Source organism: Columba livia, chromosome 2 (assembly GCF_036013475.1).
Source record: "Columba livia isolate bColLiv1 breed racing homer chromosome 2, bColLiv1.pat.W.v2, whole genome shotgun sequence".
In the NCBI taxonomy this organism is placed as follows: Eukaryota; Metazoa; Chordata; class Aves; order Columbiformes; family Columbidae; genus Columba; species Columba livia.
The window spans coordinates 75,476,384-75,495,859 of record NC_088603.1 but is presented as its reverse complement, the minus strand read 5'-3'; the positions used below and the strand labels follow the sequence as shown (position 1 = coordinate 75,495,859).

General features: G+C 40.6%; 1 protein-coding gene across 1 annotated transcript in view; it reads left to right on the top strand.

Moving 5' to 3' along the window:
* The window catches only part of PHLPP1 (PH domain and leucine rich repeat protein phosphatase 1), a 142,950-nt gene that overhangs the window by 110,438 nt on the left and 13,036 nt on the right, over positions 1–19,476 (top strand). Inside the window, exons 9-12 of the mRNA XM_065052560.1 lie at positions 1,605–1,700; positions 5,460–5,615; positions 14,457–14,657; positions 15,664–15,826. Coding sequence (XP_064908632.1) covers positions 1,605–1,700; positions 5,460–5,615; positions 14,457–14,657; positions 15,664–15,826 — 616 coding nt within the window. The remainder of the gene's footprint in view (positions 1–1,604; positions 1,701–5,459; positions 5,616–14,456; positions 14,658–15,663; positions 15,827–19,476) is intronic.

The window sequence follows — 19,476 nt, the reverse complement described above, 5'->3', positions numbered from 1 at the left end:
TTATAAATTAACTTTTTAATTTTTTTTTAGTCCTAAAAGGGGAATGTGCCTTTATAGGTAGAGTTTCCCTGACTTAAAGATTCCCTGTCTTACAGAGATGTAACATGGTGATTCAAGTGTGCACCAATATGAGGCATCTTTCTTTCTGGGTGCATCTGTCTATGTCACAGGCCCAGCGTAGGTGACAGTTTGATAGTTTACTCATCAGTTCAGCAGCTCCTGCAGCTCCTGGTTGTTCTCCGTGGCCATGGCTGCTGCTGGAATGTCTGCAATTGCCATTTGAATGCATCTGTAAATCTCACATTAATCAGTGAGGTGGGATAAGGGAAGAAATGGAAACACAACTTAAGGACTCAATCAGGAAAACACTTTATACATGGGCTTATTTAAGGAATTACTCATCCGCATGTTGGGGTGATAATCTCATTCACTAAAAAGCCTGCTTAAAGCACTCTTAAGATGTTGAGAGTGATCCTAGCAATGAGTGACTTAACCTGTGGCAATAGTCACAGAAGTTTCATCAGCCATGAGTTACATTGTCCACCTAAATGTAGCACACAGGTGTGACTAAATAAGTGTGATTTATTGAAAAGCATTCTTTGTAAATCTATGTTCTCCATTTAGCTGTAAATGAAATTGGTTGCAAAAATGCATGATTTTGATCACAAAATCCTTTTTGTGCTTCAGTTCAGTGATGACATTGTAACAAGGTTAGGGTGTCTTTAGCTTCTTAGCTCGCTTGGAACTTGGGAAATCTGTTTGAGATTGGAAAGGAAGCTCTGGCGATAGGAGGGCTTGGTTTGCTATCACATATTTTGATTAAAGGCTATTGCATGAATAAACTATAGGATACAAGTACATGAACATAAATCAGTGTTCATGCTGTGTAAGGTCCTATTCCTGAATTTCAAGTCTGGGAAGTAATGGGTACACCAATGCACATGCACAGGATCTCCTCCATGTATTTTGTGCGGTTAATTTTTGTCTTTAAGGTAGGATACATGGGTGCCTCACTGTGCCTTGCTGCATGTTTTCAGTGCAATATTTGGAAAAAAACTTACTTCTAAGAAATTAATTTTTAGAAGTGTTATTTTCTGTGAAGGCAAATACAAGAAAAGCTAAATGCTTGGCTTTAAAGATATACACACACACACAAAAATTCCACTGTTCAGTGAGATAGCTGAAGACTGGTAGACTGGATTTTAGGATTGAATTTATGGAAGATCAAGAGGTGTGTTTCAACTGTGTAGGGTGTGAATATTTTCTGAGGAGTATCTCACAAATTTCTCCATAAAGAGACTTCTTCATCCTCAGTGCTCTGATACTCTTAAAATTTTCCCAATAATTGGAAGCAGCGTTTTCCATTTTCTTAGTGGCTGTACATCTAGGAAGATAATAATGCTGTTAGCTGTCTTGTCCCCCCTACTGAGAACCTTACTGCACTACTAGTGCCCTTAGAGGAGAGGTGATAGTCTCATACAAATCATATCATATAGCAGATTTATTTCCTGCAAAAATCTGTATCTCTCTTGAGGCTGTATTCTTAATAGCCTTTACATCTTGATTATTGTTTCATTATACCTCTTTGTGTTCTTTGTTCATAGAAATCACCTGGAAAACCTTCCTGAGTGGGTATGTGACAGCAGGAAGCTGGAAGTGTTGGATGTTGGCTACAATCAGATACGTGAGCTGCCTGCCCAGTGAGTCTTTCAGACTAGTTGCACAATGTGGAAATAATTGCTGATTCAGTGTTTAGCTTGTTCCAGTGACTGTCAGGCCTGTTTTATCTTTTGTTTGATTTTATTTTTACCTTGTGTGGTGTCATCATGCCTCAAGCTTCCACCCAGCCTTTCTTCTTTTACTTTCATGCAGAGAAAGCAATACCTTTGAACTCCAGGTGGAAGTTTTGAAGCTGTTCATGTGGCTGCTCAGGCAGAAAAGACCTTAATTTTTGATACTGAATATTAAATATTTACAGCCATAACTTTGCATGACAGTATAGAGATCCGGAATTTCTTGTAACTTAGTTTCAGCGGTGCCTAGAGACTCCAGTTCACAACCCTGTTTGAGTGAAAAAGGGTTGAGAGGAAAAGGTAAAGCCTCATCAAGCAAGCAAACTCCTGCAAGTAGAGCAATCGCCTTCGCTACAATGATGATGTCTTCTTCAGGAGTCTAAACTTAAAATTGAGAAATACAGATGGAAAGGATTGGAAAGCAAGTGAACAGGAAGGAAGATAGGAGTTGAGTTTAAATAATGAATGGCTCTTAGTGTTTGTTTTTTCTAGAGAGGACTGTTCCAAGTGAGTATACTGGTCAGGTGCTGATCCCTGACTTACTGGAAGAGAGCTGTTGCTCTTGACTGCTCTGCACACTTTAAAAGAGATTTTGTGAAAGAAGGGGAGCATACTAGGCACAAAGGGTGAAATTGCGTGGGGATGTGCAGAGCCATTGAAGATTGTAGACAGCTAGTATATGATAAGCTATTAAATATTTTCCTTACAGAATTGTATACCGCAGAAGAGCATCAGAAACCAAAAAGGAGAGTTTTGTGGGGTCAGATGAATGTGCCATATGGTATAAACTGTCAGCTTTAGTGTCAGAAATGGGAAGAGAATAATTTTCAGAAATGTGGGCAGAAAAGGATGTGTGATTTACTAAGCAAACTAACAAGCTGACATGCAGATTATTAATCCCTCTATTTTTTCACACTGAGTGAAAATGCGCCTACTCAGAAGGTGGGGAGAGCAAAAGTTCATTTGCCTTTCATTTGCACTTCATAACAACGAGGAATATCAAGGCAAACCGGATATCTTTTGGAGATTAATGATTAGCTGAAATTAGGTACAGTCAACATCCCACTTGTCTCCCCTGCCATCTTATCATTAACCCCAGGAAACAGCTTATCTTTGAAAGTTTGTAGTATGTGTGTAGATAGCTTAGCTCCTAATAAGTCAGCTCAGTTTTAGGGCCCAGTTCAAAACACAGGCTTTGAAGGTCTGTTAAACTTTAGGGAAATTTGTGTCTGGATTCAAATGCAAATGGCTCAGGCATATAGACCTACTGTTAAGTATCAGGTAAATACTAGAGACCGGTAAGTATGTTCATGTGCACTGCTGTGTGCTTTTCCTTCTACAAGGAATAGCACTCTGAAAACCTGTGGACTGAGTGAGCAGGACTCTCCTAGGAGGATGCTTGCAATTCTAACACAGATTTTCAAGCCTTGACTGACCAGCAGTTTCTAGGAAGGCTGAATGAAGGCTGCACCTAATCTAAACAAATTACAGTTGGTGGTATGTGCATTTGCCTCAAAACAGAAAAACAATCTTTGAAGACAAAGAGTTGAAGCAGTTGATTTAGAGGAATGAGTATTAAAATTTTTCTCAATTAAAGAAAATGGGAATGATATACGCTAGGCTGTAATGCAGCCATTTCTGCTTTAAGAGTACTGAAAATTAACAAAAAGGGTACTTAGTCTTAGCTATGCAGGACAAACTTATTGTCATAAAACTGACAATGCCAAAGATTCTTCAAAGAAAGTGGAAATTCTTCAATTAAGATTTGTTAAAATTACCTTACTGCCACCATCGAACAGATGTCTGTAGGTATTCTTGCTCCTTTTTGTTTGTACTTTAGAAGATCTATTTGTATTTAACATTGTGTTCTCTTGAGCAGTTGCTTACTAAAGGAATTAGTTGAATGCTTTCACCAAATGATGTTTTCTCGGAAGATGCTGATGCTGAGTGGTGTGCTTGTCTTTGCAAATTTTTGATCCCATCAAAACTTGCAGTGGGAGTCAGGCAAGTGAGAAAGCTGCCCCTAGGGAAGAGCAGTCCCAGCATCCTTATTCACCCTCCAGCCTGAGAACTAGGTGGCCCAGGCTCATCAGGACCGTACTGAAATGCTGGTGGTTCAACCTCTCTTCAGGCAGCCCAGTTCCTTGGTGCTTGTGTAACTTCGAAAATAAGAGAGAGCAGACAGAAACCCCAAAGACTTACTCAGTGCTTCTGAATTATTTATAAAATGTGTTTTCATGGAAGAGCTAATTGCTAAGGGTTTTGCAATGATTTGAACTTTTTTATTGTAAAATGGCACTGCCATTTCTTTTTCCTGTAATGTTTGGTGTTGATGATACTGGCTAGTCTTGATTACGAAAGGAATCAGAACAGAAAGGCAAATCCATAATTGAGGCTTTCAAGTAAAAGTAGAGTGAAACAAAAATAGTAAAATGACAAAAACATAATAGATATATCTTTCTGTTATGCTTATGGTGAGTCTTTTCACCCTGTGTTGAGCCTCCTGGAATGATACAGCTGGCTGTTGACTTGCGTCCATGGTCATAACACAGACAATCCAGCCAACTGAGGTAACTGTTAACACTGGCACGCAGACATGGAGTATGATGGTATCTGTCAAGGGGAAGATACTCAGCATACTTCGTTGATTATTTTGGCACAGTAATCCGATGACCTGATGTATTGTAGGGAGGGGATGGGGAGGCTCTTTATGTGTATTTGGGTCATTGTAACAGAGAGAAGAAGGTTTTTGCTTTAATGCTGAGTAATTTGAGAGTCTTTGATTGAAGCAGGTCAGCATGATGCACAGGCTCGCCAGATTAAACAGTGTGGTAGCGGCAATGTAAGACAGGTGGCAGATGAAAAATAAGCTCCTTTTTCTTACTTTGCTAAAAGTGGTTCCTGTTCAAAATCAAGAGTTTCTCCATTTTTTAGGTCTTTAGGTGCAGATTTTAAACTCCTCATTACATTGTTTATACTACAAATTTTAGGTTTGCTATTTGATCAAAATAGCTATTTGTTCTTGTCTCTTTAAGTTGCCCTCTTCTCCCACAGCCACCCAAAAATGGAGTAGGGGGATGGGACCCCAAGTCATTTATTGCTTGGAAAAGCTCAAGAAAGTAAAGCCGATTAGATAGATTTTATTTGCTCTAGAACTGGAAAGGAGGCTTTATGTTATTCTGGTATTCACAGAAAAAGAAAGTGGGGGGAGGGAAGAATTGCGCTGGATTATGAGTCAGCACATGATGAATAAAGCGCTATGAAGCTTGCGGGGTGACTGGTGATTTCACCCACACTTCTGAAGGAAGTTCTTGCATTAGCCAGGGGGATCCCACACGTGCAGTTTTCTGCAGCCATTGTTGGCAATTACCTCCTTCGCTGTCGTGCTTGTACATTCATGTATTCTGCAGTGCCACAAGATAACCCTTTCTCACTACTTTCACTCATGAATCATCCTTAAACCTCCTTCCCTGTCTCTGAACAACCTTTTTAAGAAGTTGGTGGAGAGTGGGAAGGCATTCTTGGATCTGTGCGTAATTAATCCTATGTCTGCTAATCAGTTGGCTGAATCACTTTCTTGCAATGAACTGTGATATCACACCTAAATGCTCAAAGCAACTCTTTGCTTTAGATTTTTCTAATTTTTGTGTTTTTTATTTCTTTAAGGTTGTTTTACAATAGTAGCTTGCGTAAGCTGCTGGTGGGACATAACATGTTAGGAAGGCTACCAGATCGGCTGGAGCGAATGCAAGTAGAGGTCCTGGACGTGCAACACAACCAGCTCCTTGAACTGCCATCTAACCTGCTTTTGAAAGCAGACAGGTAAATCTAAAGAAATACAATCTTGACCCACGTGTGAGGAACCTTGCTTTGTGTCTTACTTCCTAGCTGAAAGGGTGATCTGAGGTTCCCCTAATTTGAAAGTTGCTAAGCCTTGTATGGTAAGAACAGATGTCTGTGCAACTCACCAAAACACATATTCTTTTTATTCTGGTTTTGTTGCTTTATATGGTTGATTCTTTTTCCCCACCAAGCTCCTGCTGAACACCTACTTCTTGAAATCTAGCTGTAAAGTGAAGCACATGCTATTTTCTACTATGTGCGCTGAGATGGGTTAGTGGCAGTTTCTTTAAATACATATTTCTTAGGCTTGTTTGATGGAGTGTGAAAGCTTTTTTTTCCCCCCTTTAGTCACAGCCTAGAACTTATTTATACCTGTCAAACAAAACCAAATCTGTGCATAAGGCTGTCAGAATAACTCAGTTATTCCCCTGTCCTTGCTTTGTGATTTTTTTTTTATGCTTTTCGAGTGTTTGTTACTAATTTAGTTCATGTCAACATGTGATCTGCCTCATGGATTCTTATTTTTATGCTGCTGTTTCTTTAGTCTCAGGGTCTTCATAAACTTTCTTTCTGGGTATGAATATGTCCAGTGAAGTGACTGTGATAGGCATAGGGGAGATTGGTAGCATAGTCTGGGGATGGTAAATGAGCTTCCTTTCCTTGGTGTCAGTGCTCCTTGCACCTCTGCACTTCCACATGTAGTCATGGGATTTCTTAGGGCCTAAACCATGCAGAATTTAAGAGAGTGAGATTGTGGGCTGTAGGGTTTTATTTCTGACCCTAGCTATGACAAAAGGAACACATAGCTCCTCGGTTTCTTGAAGGATGGAGAAGGAAAAGTTTTGGTCTTTTCACTGTCACAGCTTCTCACCCATTATTGTGAAACCTCTGCTTTTATACTCTTGTCCATTCTGTCACGAACCTCTGGTTAAATTTCCAGGGATTCACGTTTTGGGGAGTTTGAGAATTAGAGTGGTGGTCAAGGTAGTTTCTAAATAAACTCTTGACTTACTCCTTACTCTTGAACAGTAATGTTCTGAGGCATTTATTGCTTAGTTTAAAAAATATATTCCAGAAGGTAAACATTAGTACAACACAGGTTTGTTTCTGGAAACCAGTATGACATATCAATCAGCCTTGATTTGCTTCCAAGAACATTTAAAATAATTTTTATACTTCGATTCTTTTCTTGTTGCTTTTGTGGAGTTTGGTGTTTGTTTTAACAACACTAGTGCATATCTGTCCACATTCAAGCCTGTGTAGGGTACCACCTATGGAACAACTTAATTATCAGCAAAGTTATTCTGATGTTAATTTACTGTGTCAGTTGAGACTTTACATAAAAGTGCAGCCAAAGCATTGAAACTTATCAAAGTTGCTACTGTAATAATTCTGATTATCTAGTGCATTTCTGTTTAAAAGTGGTGAAATTCATAGCCTGTTCATGTGGCAAGGGCGTTTGACACCAGCAGTTGTTATTGTCTGGTGGATGACTTTTTAAAGTACTGTATGTTAGAGATTGTATGAATTTCAGAAATGAAACTTGTAAAAAGCTTTTTTACAGGAAGTTGCAAAATTAAGTCAATAAAAAAATCTTGTTTACAGATCCCAAGTTGAAATTCCTATCTGTTAATTTAGAAAGGTAAGAAACATTTAAGTAAGTTTCAGAAAGCTACTGGAATCTTTGAAAGCAAAGAGAGAAATAATTTTGTAAAACTTGTATTAAAACCAGGTTGTAGGTCTAGGAAGTAGTTTAGTGTGATTTTGGCAGTGAGAGAGAACCTGGATAATTTTTTTTTTCTTTGTACTGCAATTCATCTTTTTAAACTAAGCTACAAAACTGTAGGCAGCTTTTTATTATTTTTTTATGATAAAAATGAGCAAGTACAGGCTGAAACCAGAATTGGGGGTAGATTTCCAGAAGTTTGCTGTAAGTGTGCTGAGAAGTAGAATTTTAAAAAAACTATGTTAAGTAACACTATTAAATGGCTGGTTCAGGTTTGGGGTTTTTTTTCCCTTCGCAGCTTTGATGTTCTGCAGCTTTTGAGCAGTACAGGGCATGTATTTTCAAAGTTTTCTACAGGTATAAAATTAACAAAGTCATTTACCGTCACAGGAGATGAGCAGAGCTTACCCATTCTAGCATCGTCGCTGCTTCAGCCTCCCTCGCTTGTGATGGTGATAGCAGCAACTGGCTGGGGTGAGGTTTCCCCCCCTGGTTCCTTACTCCTTTGCTGGTTTAGATGACGTGGTTTGCAAATGGTTTGTCCATGCTGGTGCTCCTGTGACTGCTGCAGAAGTGATAACTGTGAAGGAAAACAATAGACCAGATTAGTGCACAACGTCCGAGTTTTAAGTTTGAAATTTCCCACAGGAAACATCTCTGTTTTTATTTTGTTTTTCCAGTGTTTGTCTCTGTCAGCAGCTAAGTGTCAACAGAAGTGGGGCTGGGCCAGGGAAAGTGTTCAGGGGTTTGTTTGAAAAAGGTAAAATGCTCTCTTCTCCAAGCGTTCCCTGGGAAACACAATCTGTACTGCTAGATGTGCCAAGAGAACTGGGTTTCCCAAGCGGTCTGCCATCATCTCTACCCAGCGTGTAATGTTGGACAAATCGCTTTACCTTACAGAACCTTTATCTCTCCGTAAAATGACTTACCTTTTGCAGCCTTGAAAAGATTATTTTTTTGGAAAGGTACTCGGGTCTGTGCAGCTGACAGATGATATCTTGTCTGGGTATGAAGTCTCATGCTGTGAATTATAAATGCTTTCTCCTTCTCAATCCTGAATGTTTGACAAAGTGGGTGTGAAGCGCTTTGGGCGAACTTCAGCTCAAGTGCTGGTGGGCTTTGACATCTAGAGGAAGGGAGAGAAATCAGTGCATTGGTGCACAAAGAGAGAATGCCACTTTCAACAACAACAGTAACAAAAAAAACCCTGAAAAACCTCTGTTCTCTTCATAAAAGAATCTACGAACATTGCTGTTCTGTTTTGATCCTTCAAAAACCACCAAAAAGGTGTTCTTCTCTACTGAAGAGTATAATTTAGGGATGTGTTGCTGGTCTGCTTTTTAATTAATTTTCTATTTTAACCTGTTACTTGAGGAGAAATTGAGGACTAGCCTATGAAACATTTTTCTGACCAAGACAGAACTTGGTTCTGCTTGTTGTACTTGAAGTATGCACATCTTGATCATGTTAGCAAGGATTCCTCCTGCAGGGTGGGGATTTTCTTGGCAAGATGAGCGCCCCAGAGGCAGCCAGATAATCTCTTCATTTCTCATTGCCAGATGCTGCAAAAACAGAGAATTCGTGCAAGTGCTACGGCTGATGGGGAAAACTCCAGGCTGAGTCCTGGACCTGTTTTGCTGCACCTGCATTTCTGCAGCCTTTCATGTCTGCCCATTGTTTCATCTGTTGTCATGCCTTTCCCACTCTGTCTGATTCTTGTATGGCCTTTTTCACTTCCTTGGCCAGCTTGCAGCAAACTACTGGTTAATGGCATGGAAACAATGCTACAAAATGTTCTTCAGACAAGATGGGCAAGCATTCGAGAGCTTCAGTGGAGTAGAAAAGCAATGGCAGTGGTCAGGGTTTGAAAACAGACACACAGCGAAAACTGAGGGTTTGCCTCTCCCCTAAGCTTCCTTTCCAGTTAATATGAATGTTTGTTTGGTATAAAATCTTAAAACAGTCCTGTGACGATTTAAAGGAGTTGTGTGGTGAAGATGTGTAGCTGTGATGTGCACAGATTAAGCCATGGACTTTGTTTGATAGTGTTTAGTCGTGGCCACCTGTGGTGGCTAAGCCGGTGTCAGCTATTCGGAGCCTATCTAGGCTCTCATCTGCATGATTCTTGTTTCAGCTTTGCTCAGCTGTTCATATATGTTTTGATTTTTCTGTTTGTTTATTTGTTTTTTTTGATTTAATTTGTTTTGGGTGGGGTTTTTTTGCTGGAATTATGGAAGGTGACCCAGTTAAACTTGCTCTTAGTTGATATTTGCCATTTCCACCCACTATGGCTGCTTCTTTTTGATGCAAGTTTTCAATCCTATTGTGGATGCAGAAGTGAGGGAGGAAACAAGTTCAAATGAATACAAAGAGCTATTTGAGTGTTTGTACAGACTTTTGTTTCAAAAATGTTTAGCTGCATTTGTTCCTTTGCCGGTAGGTTAGGCTTTGCAAGCAGATATACTAGAAACTGGGGAAATCCCAGTTAATGAAACAGCTAAAGGTAGGTTAGAAAGTAAGAGCTGAGGAGACAGCAGCAGTTAGTTAAGTGTTTTTTTTGGCAGTCTATCAACAGGAAGTGGATTCACTTGAATGTTTCCGTCCTTTCATTCTTTTTTTTTTTTTTTTTTTTTTTTAAGGAGCAGAAATATCCTCTTTTGTACGGGCTGGCAAAACTGCCTTTTTTTTGTATTTTGTTTGTTTTGTTTCTTTCCTTTTTTCCCCTCTTTCTTTCCTCCCTCTGCAACACACTTAGCTTAAAGGATTCTTCCTCACACACCTGCTACCACAATCATAAATTATTTTAGGATTAGGTGGTCAGAAATTGAGGGCATGTCTCTGCAGAAGGGACTGAAGAAGAAATTTAGTATTTTGATTGCTCTGTGCTGATGGAGATCTTGGGGCGCAGGCCAAACTGGAGATCTTGATTTCTCTGCATATTCTCCTTTTGCAGCTGCGGTATGCGTTCCAACTTTTATCAGTACTTTGAAGCTAAGCACAGTGGTTTTGATTTGCTGCCGTGTCATCATTGGATGCGGTTGGCTGTGATGTTCCTTTTAATGTTGAACATTTCATAAGCTTTTTTTCAGTGGTGGCTGTTTCTTACCAGCAAGCCAGGCTTGCCAAGCTCCCTCAAAAAAGGTGAGGAATTGGGAGACATTGTATTCTCACAATTGTCCTCTATTCAGTTTTATGTGTGCTGGAGGCAGACCTTGGTGTTAAAAGATTTCAACCCTTTGGCAGTTTTCAACAGAAGATTTCCTTCTTCCGCTTTTGGAAGTTCGAATTGAGATCTGAATCCTCTGGGTTTAAATAAGGAATGCATATGACTGCATATTAGGTCTGTTTTGTTGAATTAGATCCATGTCCTCGATTCTAGCCTGATCTTTGGGACAGTCTGTTTTTTTTCCTGTTTTGTCTCTTGGAGAAGTTAAATCCAGCAAGGGACTGTACTTCAATACCTCATAAAACCAAAGGTGACTTATTCCAGCCAGAGATCAATGTTTTTATTAGTACCTCAGAGGAGAATTTGCGCCTTGTCAAAGCTGAAGAATTCTGGCATCTCCCTGCCAGCGCCTTCGTTTCTTTCTTAATCTCTGACGCTCTTTTAGAACTTGTTAATTCATGCATTCATTGCTATATTATTATATTCTACTCTGTTATGTGTGCAAGCTGCTGAATTCAGGTTTTTGCAGTGATTCTGTACTTTTTTTTTTCTCCATGAGCTTGTGGTATAGTGTGTGGGTGGAATTGGGAAGGCAAACAATTAATTTTGGACTGAGTTTTAATACTTGACATTCTCCTTCCATCTGATAAGCAGTATGAGTGGGATATCTTCAAGGAACATAAATCAGTTTAAGTCCGTGCACAAGAGAAATGGGAACAGTTGTGCCCAAGTGAGTTTCCACTCCTTTGGAGGGCATTTGTTAGATGTGCCTTCTCAGGTAGCAGCTGGCATGTTGCATGAGGATGAAGAAATAGGGGAGTGGAAATAACCTGGAGGAGGACTTCTGTGTTAAATCAGTGTGAGGGAAAACCTGATGGGCAAGTACAGATTTTGTTGAGGGGTTTTTTGGAAGTAAGTTTATAGCACAGAACTGGAAAAGCTTTGGCAATAGCAATCTGCTGGTTCGTTCTGTTCTCTGCCTAAATAATGGTATCCTTTTTTTTTTTTTTTTAATCCAGAAAATACCTTGAAAGAATTATCTTTTGAATATGTTTTTACCATTTTAATGTAGCAGCTGATCAAAAGGAACATATAAATAAGCAGCACACTCTTCTCTAAAAAGCTCATTTAATTCTAATGATGTCAGACACAGAGAGAGATCTGTATGTGACCATCCTGAACCTGAATGTGGAGTGCTAGCCAGTCATGAGTTGGTACGTATGGGGTAGGTGAGATGCCCTGATGCCATAGGGTTTCCATTCTAGGCTGCTGGCAAGATTTTGTTGGCCACCTAAACCTTGTTCACATCAAGACGTTAAACTGTAGGTCAGGATGACTTGTTGGATTTATTTCCAACGTTCTTGTACCACTCTCTGGAAGACTTGGCAGGGGGGGTTCAGCTCTCCTCCCTCCTTTTCCCATTGGAAAATATATTAATCAGAACTTATTTTTGGCAGGAATACACAGATTCTGGACACTTTTAGTACCAGTGAGGGAACAGCTTGAAATTTCTTGTTGTATTCCACCAATGTTGGAAGTTTATTACAAGCAAAAGAGCTTTTGTTTGACCTATCTTTCTTTTGAATTTTAAATGACTTCAGGATAGTAGCCTGTATTAATTTCAGCTTTATCTGAGCAATGTACCGTTTGCAGCTGTGTTTTGGGCTAGCTGTACTTGAGCGAACTTGTGTTCTTCTGAACTTCATACCCATGGGATGCTCTCTAGGTTATCTGTTTGGCTCTGCGTCGTTATTAAAAGAAGGTACCTGTGAAACACTTCAGGTTATTCTGCTGCAGCTTGCAAGAACTTAAGCAAAATGCAGATTCCTCTTCAGGGTAGCGGAACATGCCTTTTCTTGGGGGATGTTTTGCTGCCACCTCCACATCCCCATTGTATTCCTGTGAAATTTCACTTTTCCCGGCAGTCTTAAACCTTTTTGTTACTTACACCTTTCCAGGCTGAGCTGAAGATGACTGTTTTGTACTGAGTGGTACAAAAGATATTGTGGTTTAATGTTAGTCAAAGTGCCTTTTTTGTGGAGAGAAAAGGCTATCATGCATATTACATTGAAGCTCCCAAAGTCATGGTTGTCTGTACTTCAGCAATAGGTGTGCTTGCTGCTGTTTAATTAAGTGCAGGAGCTGTTGATGTGGTATGCTGCAGTTAAATAATCCAGCTTTGAATGAGCTTAATGTATTTTTAGTTTATAGCTAAAGGGTGAGATTGAGCAGTATCTTTTTTAGAATAAATAAATAATTCTAAAACCCCTTTCAACTGCTTGTTTCCTTCTCTGTATTAATCCTCCCTTCCTCCTCTGGAGTTTTACCACCCTTGTGAATAATGAATGAACCTGAGGATTAAACTGTGTTTCTCCAAAGTGGACTCCTCTGTCTGTAAAACAGCTAACCTACTTTCGATTCTGTGCAGTGCTGCGAGATTTTTGCTCCTAATGGAAATAGTGGGGTTTTTTAATCCTTTGGCATTCCACGTGACTCCTCTGTAGCATGTCTGACCCTTATTTGCTGCTGAGCAAGTTCCAACCAGCTGCAGCTCTTGCAAATCCGTTTCATTCATTAATAGACCTTAAAGGTCAGTGTGGACTCCTGTGTGCATGGCAGAAACTATCAATATTTTATCACTTTCTCTTAAGATTGATGACAGAAGCACAACTACCTTTTGTGTCCTGATCAGCAGCTTCATAGGCTTCAGCCAGCTTGTTTCTGAGCCTTGTGTCTCGAGTGCAACTTGCCCATTGCAGCTGCCCATTTCTGTTGGTAGGAGCGGTGCAGCCTGGTTTGAACGTGGTCCCTGCAGACTGGCAGGCTCTAAGGCAGCCTTTTCTGAAAAGAGAAGGGAGGAGGAGAGAGGTCTTATTTCTATTGAAAAGGCATGGTCATGCCAGACGTGGTAACTGAAGGATAAATAGCCTTATTTTTTCCATTTATTTGGAATTGCTTGTGCGAGTTCTAGCCCTCGAGATGCCTACAGTGTGTATTCCACCAGCACTGCTCTGATCACCAAATATGAATCCTCTGCCCACAGAGCTTGACTGGCAGGAGTGGGCAGTGCCTGTACCCCAACAGGTCTTGTTGCCGTCCTGGAAAAAGTCCTTTGCAAGAGAGTAACTTCATTTCTGTGCCTCTTCAGTCTTTGCAGCTTGTGACAGGGCTGCAGAAAATACTGACAAGGCCTTCTGCTACTTTGGGGAGTAGGGGAAGGGTGCCCAGGAACTGCATAGAGATATAACTGTCTTGCTGCATACATCAGCAAGCAAGTATATAACTTTTTAATTTACTGTTAGCACCGTCTCTCTTTAAAAATCTAAAAGGCAAATTACTGCTTAGTCTTAGTTCCTTTTTTTTTTTTTTTTTTGTGATTGATGCATCTTTAGTTATCCAAATATTCAAAGAGTACTTTTTCATATTTTGTAGTTGCTTTCAAGCCTACAGATTCAAACAAAGTATTGTCGGCACACTAGCCAGTATTTAAAATACTGAAAAAATGGCTGTCTTTTTAAGCAGTGACTTCTTTTAGTCACTTGATGGGCGGCTGTACTCTCATGGTTCATTGATGATTAATTCAAAATTCATTTTTATGTAGAATGAATATGGAGATGATGTGGTTTGTTACTGCTTTTATCTGTAGGTTCATCTGTAGTAATGTCGGAGGTACTGAGGTCTTGGGATAGAGGCATTTTGATGCGCTCGTTTTGCTGATGTTTTGTTCATACAAATGTGTTCATTTAAAAACGTGATCAGAAGTGTTGTTCTTATAATGCTAGACTTTTGGTCTTTCTGTCTGTTGTTGTGAACGCGTTGCTTTTGACCTTTGCTATCTTAACTCTTAAAAATAGAGGTTTGTTTTATACTTCTAGACAAAACCTACAGGATGTTTCGCTGAACTCCCTTATGCAACTTCTCTTTGCAGCCTGAGGTTTCTGAATGCCTCTGCCAACAAGCTGGAAACGCTTCCTCCAGCCACTCTTTCTGAAGAAACCCATAGCATCTTGCAGGAGTTGTATCTGACCAATAACAACCTCACAGATAAATGCGTACCCTTGTTAACAGGCCATCCACACCTGAAAATCTTGCACATGGCTTACAATCGCCTACAGAGCTTCCCTGCAAGGTGAGTAGCTGGTTTCACTGCCTCTGGCCCAGCGGTGGGTGGGCATCATGAAACGCTTTCACAGCGAGTACTAAATTGCACAGAAATGCGGTGGCACAGGCTGTATTTTGAATGTGGTGGTACTGCGGTGGCTGGACTCACCTGCTGTGCCCTCTTGCACATCACTGCCCTCTCTTGCGCTACACAGACAGGTGAGTGCTACGTGTTAGTTGGTGTGTTTTCCTGGCGCTTGAAATTCCTTTTGACTGGACTAATGCAGCACGACTACAGTGTGCTTTTGAAGTCAAGCAAGGAGGTCTTCTGTTTTCCCTGGCTTGGTCACTTTGTTCACACCTGGTGGGTTTCTACTTACAGGAGATTGGTGAGCATAGCAGTCTGGAAATGTCCTCTGCATGCAGACTAATGCCACTAGGGAAAAATCCTCTCACTCCAGAAGGAGATTGTACCTTGGCAGCAATTTCTCTACTTTCAGTTCACTCTGTTTTAATCAGAAATCTTTCAAGTGCGATGTGCTGTAAAGCTGATGGGGTACAACCTTGGGAAAGAGATGCCAATAAGTAAACGGAGAGAGATCCCTGTCCTTGTGTGGTGTTCTGGGCAGCTGGGCTTCAACAGCGAGGGGGAGGGGGATGAATGAGAGGGAAGGGCTGAATGGGATGCCAGAAGGTAGAGGGGAAAACAGGGTGAAGTGAGAAGCTAGAGTTGAAAGAAAGAGGAAGGAAGAAGGAAAAAGAGTGTAAGTGAGCTGGTGAGTAGGGGGAATGCAAGAAAAACAAGTAACTTGAAAAGTAGCGTTAACAAAACATTGACAGAAGAAGCACACATTTTGTTCCACAACTGTGTTAGTGTCTGATGTGAGGAGAGGTGACAGGCACTGCTGTGAACAAGTACCAAAGTCTGCAATTTTATTTTCTTAAAATAATGAAAACCACTGCTCTTATCACCACTTCAATATCAAATATGTGTGTCTATTAAAAGAAAAATTCTCAAACTCTTGTTTTTATAGCAAAATGGCCAAGCTGGAAGAGTTGGAGGAAATTGATATTAGTGGGAACAAACTGAAAGCCATTCCAACAACCATCATGAATTGCAGACGTATGCATACTGTAATTGCTCACTCCAACTGCATTGAAGTCTTCCCAGAAGTCATGCAGCTTTCTGAAATAAAGGTAAGGAACAAATGTGCTTTGGAAGAAGCAAGTATAATGCAACTTTACCAATTCTGTTCTTGCCTCAGGTCTCTCATTGCTACAGGGTAGTACATTCTTAGAAATTGCGGATATCTGACAGCTGCTTTCTCCTCTGAGGTCATATGCAAAATATTCGCCTCTGTGCTGTCTCAGAGCGGAATGGAAGAGCTGCCTCAAAATCTGATTTTACGCTCACCTTCACCACATCCTATCTTCTCTGCCAAATAAGTCTTAATTGTCTTCCTGTGACAGTCTGTTACAATACAACTTAAACATTTGGCAAGAGCTATGCGTAATTAACTCTTGCTGCCTCGGCAGTTGGTTGATTGTGTAGGAATGGACTTTGTTTAGAGCACATGTAAAACCGCTGAAGCTGCAAAACAGGATAGGCCTTGGGGACAGAGAGAAATTCCAGGAGTGTAGGATTTGAGTATTTAAGCAAGCTACTTTAATTTTCCTAATTGCAGTCATATTTTGCACAACCGGAGGAATGCTTAATCCGTCTCTTGTACATGTTTCCAGACGTAACTCTGTACTTTTCCTGACGCTTCTTTTTGTGGGACGCATTCCTTGCTTGACCACGCTGAAGAACACTACTGCTCACCTTCTGTGAGTCGAGCTCCTGCTTCCAGCCTGTCTATAATGCAGAATATATTGCACTGCGTGCTGTTTCTGCTGGCCAGAGCTGGGAGACGGTTAACTCACAGCATGCAGATCTTGTGATACAGCAGAGAATTCTCCGAGGCTGAGAACTGATTACCTGTTCACAGGCTCACAACAACTTAAGCGTCCCATGGTCGTTCTGTAAAGTCGAAAGGCTGAGTTCCCAGACTGCCCTGTGTGCCTCAGCGTCTGGGGTCAGGAAGACCAGCAGGAGCAATAATTCTGTTGGACAGCGAGTGCATGTAAAGATGAGCTTTGTGGTTTTAGCCAGGAAATCTCAAACAAACTTGTGGGTTTTTGAATACTCCTCCCTCTTTGGAACAATGGCCAGAGGAAGCAGAGGGCCATTTAGAATCAATCAGAGCAGAGCCTTTTTTTCTTAGAGGAAGAATTGGGGTGGGAAAGCGAGGCTCTGTGCAGTAAACATTTCTTTAAAAGTATGAAGGTGGTGTTAACAAAAAAAAAAAATACGATATTGTAAGCACGTTGATATAAAACAATTAACTTTTTCATTTTGTTTGTGTGTTTTGGGAAAGCTGAATGTTTTATAAAAGCATCAGTGTTTAAAGTGCTACTTTGCCACAATGCTTAACGGAAATACTGTAACAGTTTCTTCCTGCTGGTTCTGTATGGTTAGTTCTCTTTGGTAGAAGAAAGAGGCCTGGATGTCACTAACTGGTTTGGGACTGCAGGGGTAGTGTGCATGACTTCACATAGGAGGGCACAGTGCTCTAGGACTGCACCTGTGTGGAAGAACAGTCCCTGGTCAGTGCTCAAGCCTGGGTTTGGCTTAGGTGAGATGAGTTCATGTAGTTGCCAGATGGGAAAGTCTGTTGTTGGGCATAGGGGTTCTTCTGGCCTCTTGGTGATTTCTCTAGGTTGTCTGGTTTTGCTTTGGTATTGAATTAGCCTGAGAGACTGACAGGTTATGGTTTCGGAGTCAGTGATACTGGAACGGGTAGTAGCAACACTTATTATGTTGTCTGAATTAATTTCAGAAGTAAAGCTACTATAAATGATGATGCTTTTACATTTGCAGTGGCTCCAGGATTTCCAAAACCAAGGTCATTTTAGTGATAAAATTGTCTCTAAGCCTTTTTAGCACACTGTAGTCAAAGCTACCAAAGTTATGTGCTGTCCTCTGTGTTAAAGAGCCCAGTGGATGTCTCTGAGGTATCTTATACAATATATTTTTTAGGGTTTTTTTAATTGTGTTTTATGACAGTTATTTATACTGTCAGAGCTGGGTTTGTCTGGCCACACTGAAATATCTTCTGTGAATGACCGAGCAGCTGGAAGCACGTGCACCTGAGTCAGTGGCCCAGCAGACACTTCTTCACAGCTGCTGTTTGACTTCAGTTTCCTTGCCTTACAAAATAAAAAAGGGCACCTTTTTGTTATCCAGTGTCCTGGTGGGTTTTCACAGTTAAACAGTTGAGTACTCCTTGCTGTTTGAGCAGAGCTCAGCAACCCAGGCTTGCTTATCCCGCCTGGGACTTGGCTTTATTTTATCATCCAGTTTTTGTTGACTGACAAGTTACTTCTCTTTTGTGGTTGTCTTGCTGGGCTGCTGTGGGGAGGGTGATACAGAGGTTTCTTGTTGGGGTTTTTGGTCAAGCTTATCTTTCACAGGACTGTTACCTTGACATCCTAAATAAGAGATGATCTAGTAGCAGTAGCATTTTAAAGATGAACCTCTTCATCTTTGGTAGCTCTCTCACAGTTAAATAGGTCTGTGTCGGTATGCCCACCTTCAGTCACAACTGATAACTCAAGTCCCTTCCAACCTTGGACAGAACAGTTACAAAGCTGTAAATACCGTGTAAGGAAATGTTGGATATTAAACCCTGTCTTCCAGCTGGCCCGTCCAGTGCAAAATCCTGTGTGTAGTTGGAGTTGTTCTTCTTCTGGTCCTTCATGGGTGGGGCTAAACCAGCTTGCATTAAAATAACACATGAGGAAACTGTGATCAGTTAGGAAAGATATGCTTTCCTACTCCTTTCCTACTGCCCTGGAGGGTAGAATAAGGACTACATTTAACATAGATGTGCAGAAAGTCCCTCTTAGCCCGTTTTTCAAATAGTACAAATAAAATCTAAGAAATCCTAACCTGATAAATAAGCTGCCTTTTCTAGTGCCCAGGTACCATGGGATCTGCTGTAGAGTGTTGCTACCTCTGATGTGTTGGGCATTTAATGAGAACAATGAAATACTGATTTTTGTACTTCTTATTCCAGCATGTTCTTCCATCAAATTTGTAATGGCCTTGAGGTGTTGAACACAGCAAGGGCTGCTGGCAGCTTCTTTAATCTGCAAAGTAATTACTGGCTCTCTGGAAGCAGCAAGGAATTGCGCAGAGGGAAAAATCTCACTGGAATAACTGTTCCATTAAGCCGTCTACTATTTTGTTTGCGTGACAGATTTAAACACTGATTTCCTTATCAGGCTTAGATAACATCAGTGGTTTGTTCTTACTAGATAATGAGGCCTCCATATTAGACAACCTCAAGATTCAGGTTGGAAATTCATTATTTCCATTGCGTGTCTTTAATAAAGTGTTAGGAGATTTTTCTTTTCCAGATTTTACTAGGTTATCTTATGCCTTTTTCTAGCTCAGGACCCAATTTCTTTGAATATACCTCCAAAAATGAAAGTGTCTCACTTATGTCAATGGAAATTACATAATGGTCAAAACGTGCAGCTATGAAGAGCCTCCTCCTGCCCCTTTCAGCTTTCTGTTTTACTAAGTTTTCAAAGTCTTTCTGCAGGTTGAAAGTAGAAAGTTGTCTTTCTGAATTATGTGAATAGTTCTTCTATCCTCTGTTAAATACCAGCCCGCTATGTCCTACCAATAGTTTTTTTTGTGATTTTTGATGCATGCTACACTGGTGGTACTGTAGTAGGGTTTGAAGAGTTGGTTTTGTTCTAAAATGCTCTCTTTTTCTCTGTATATTGGCTTTCGTCTA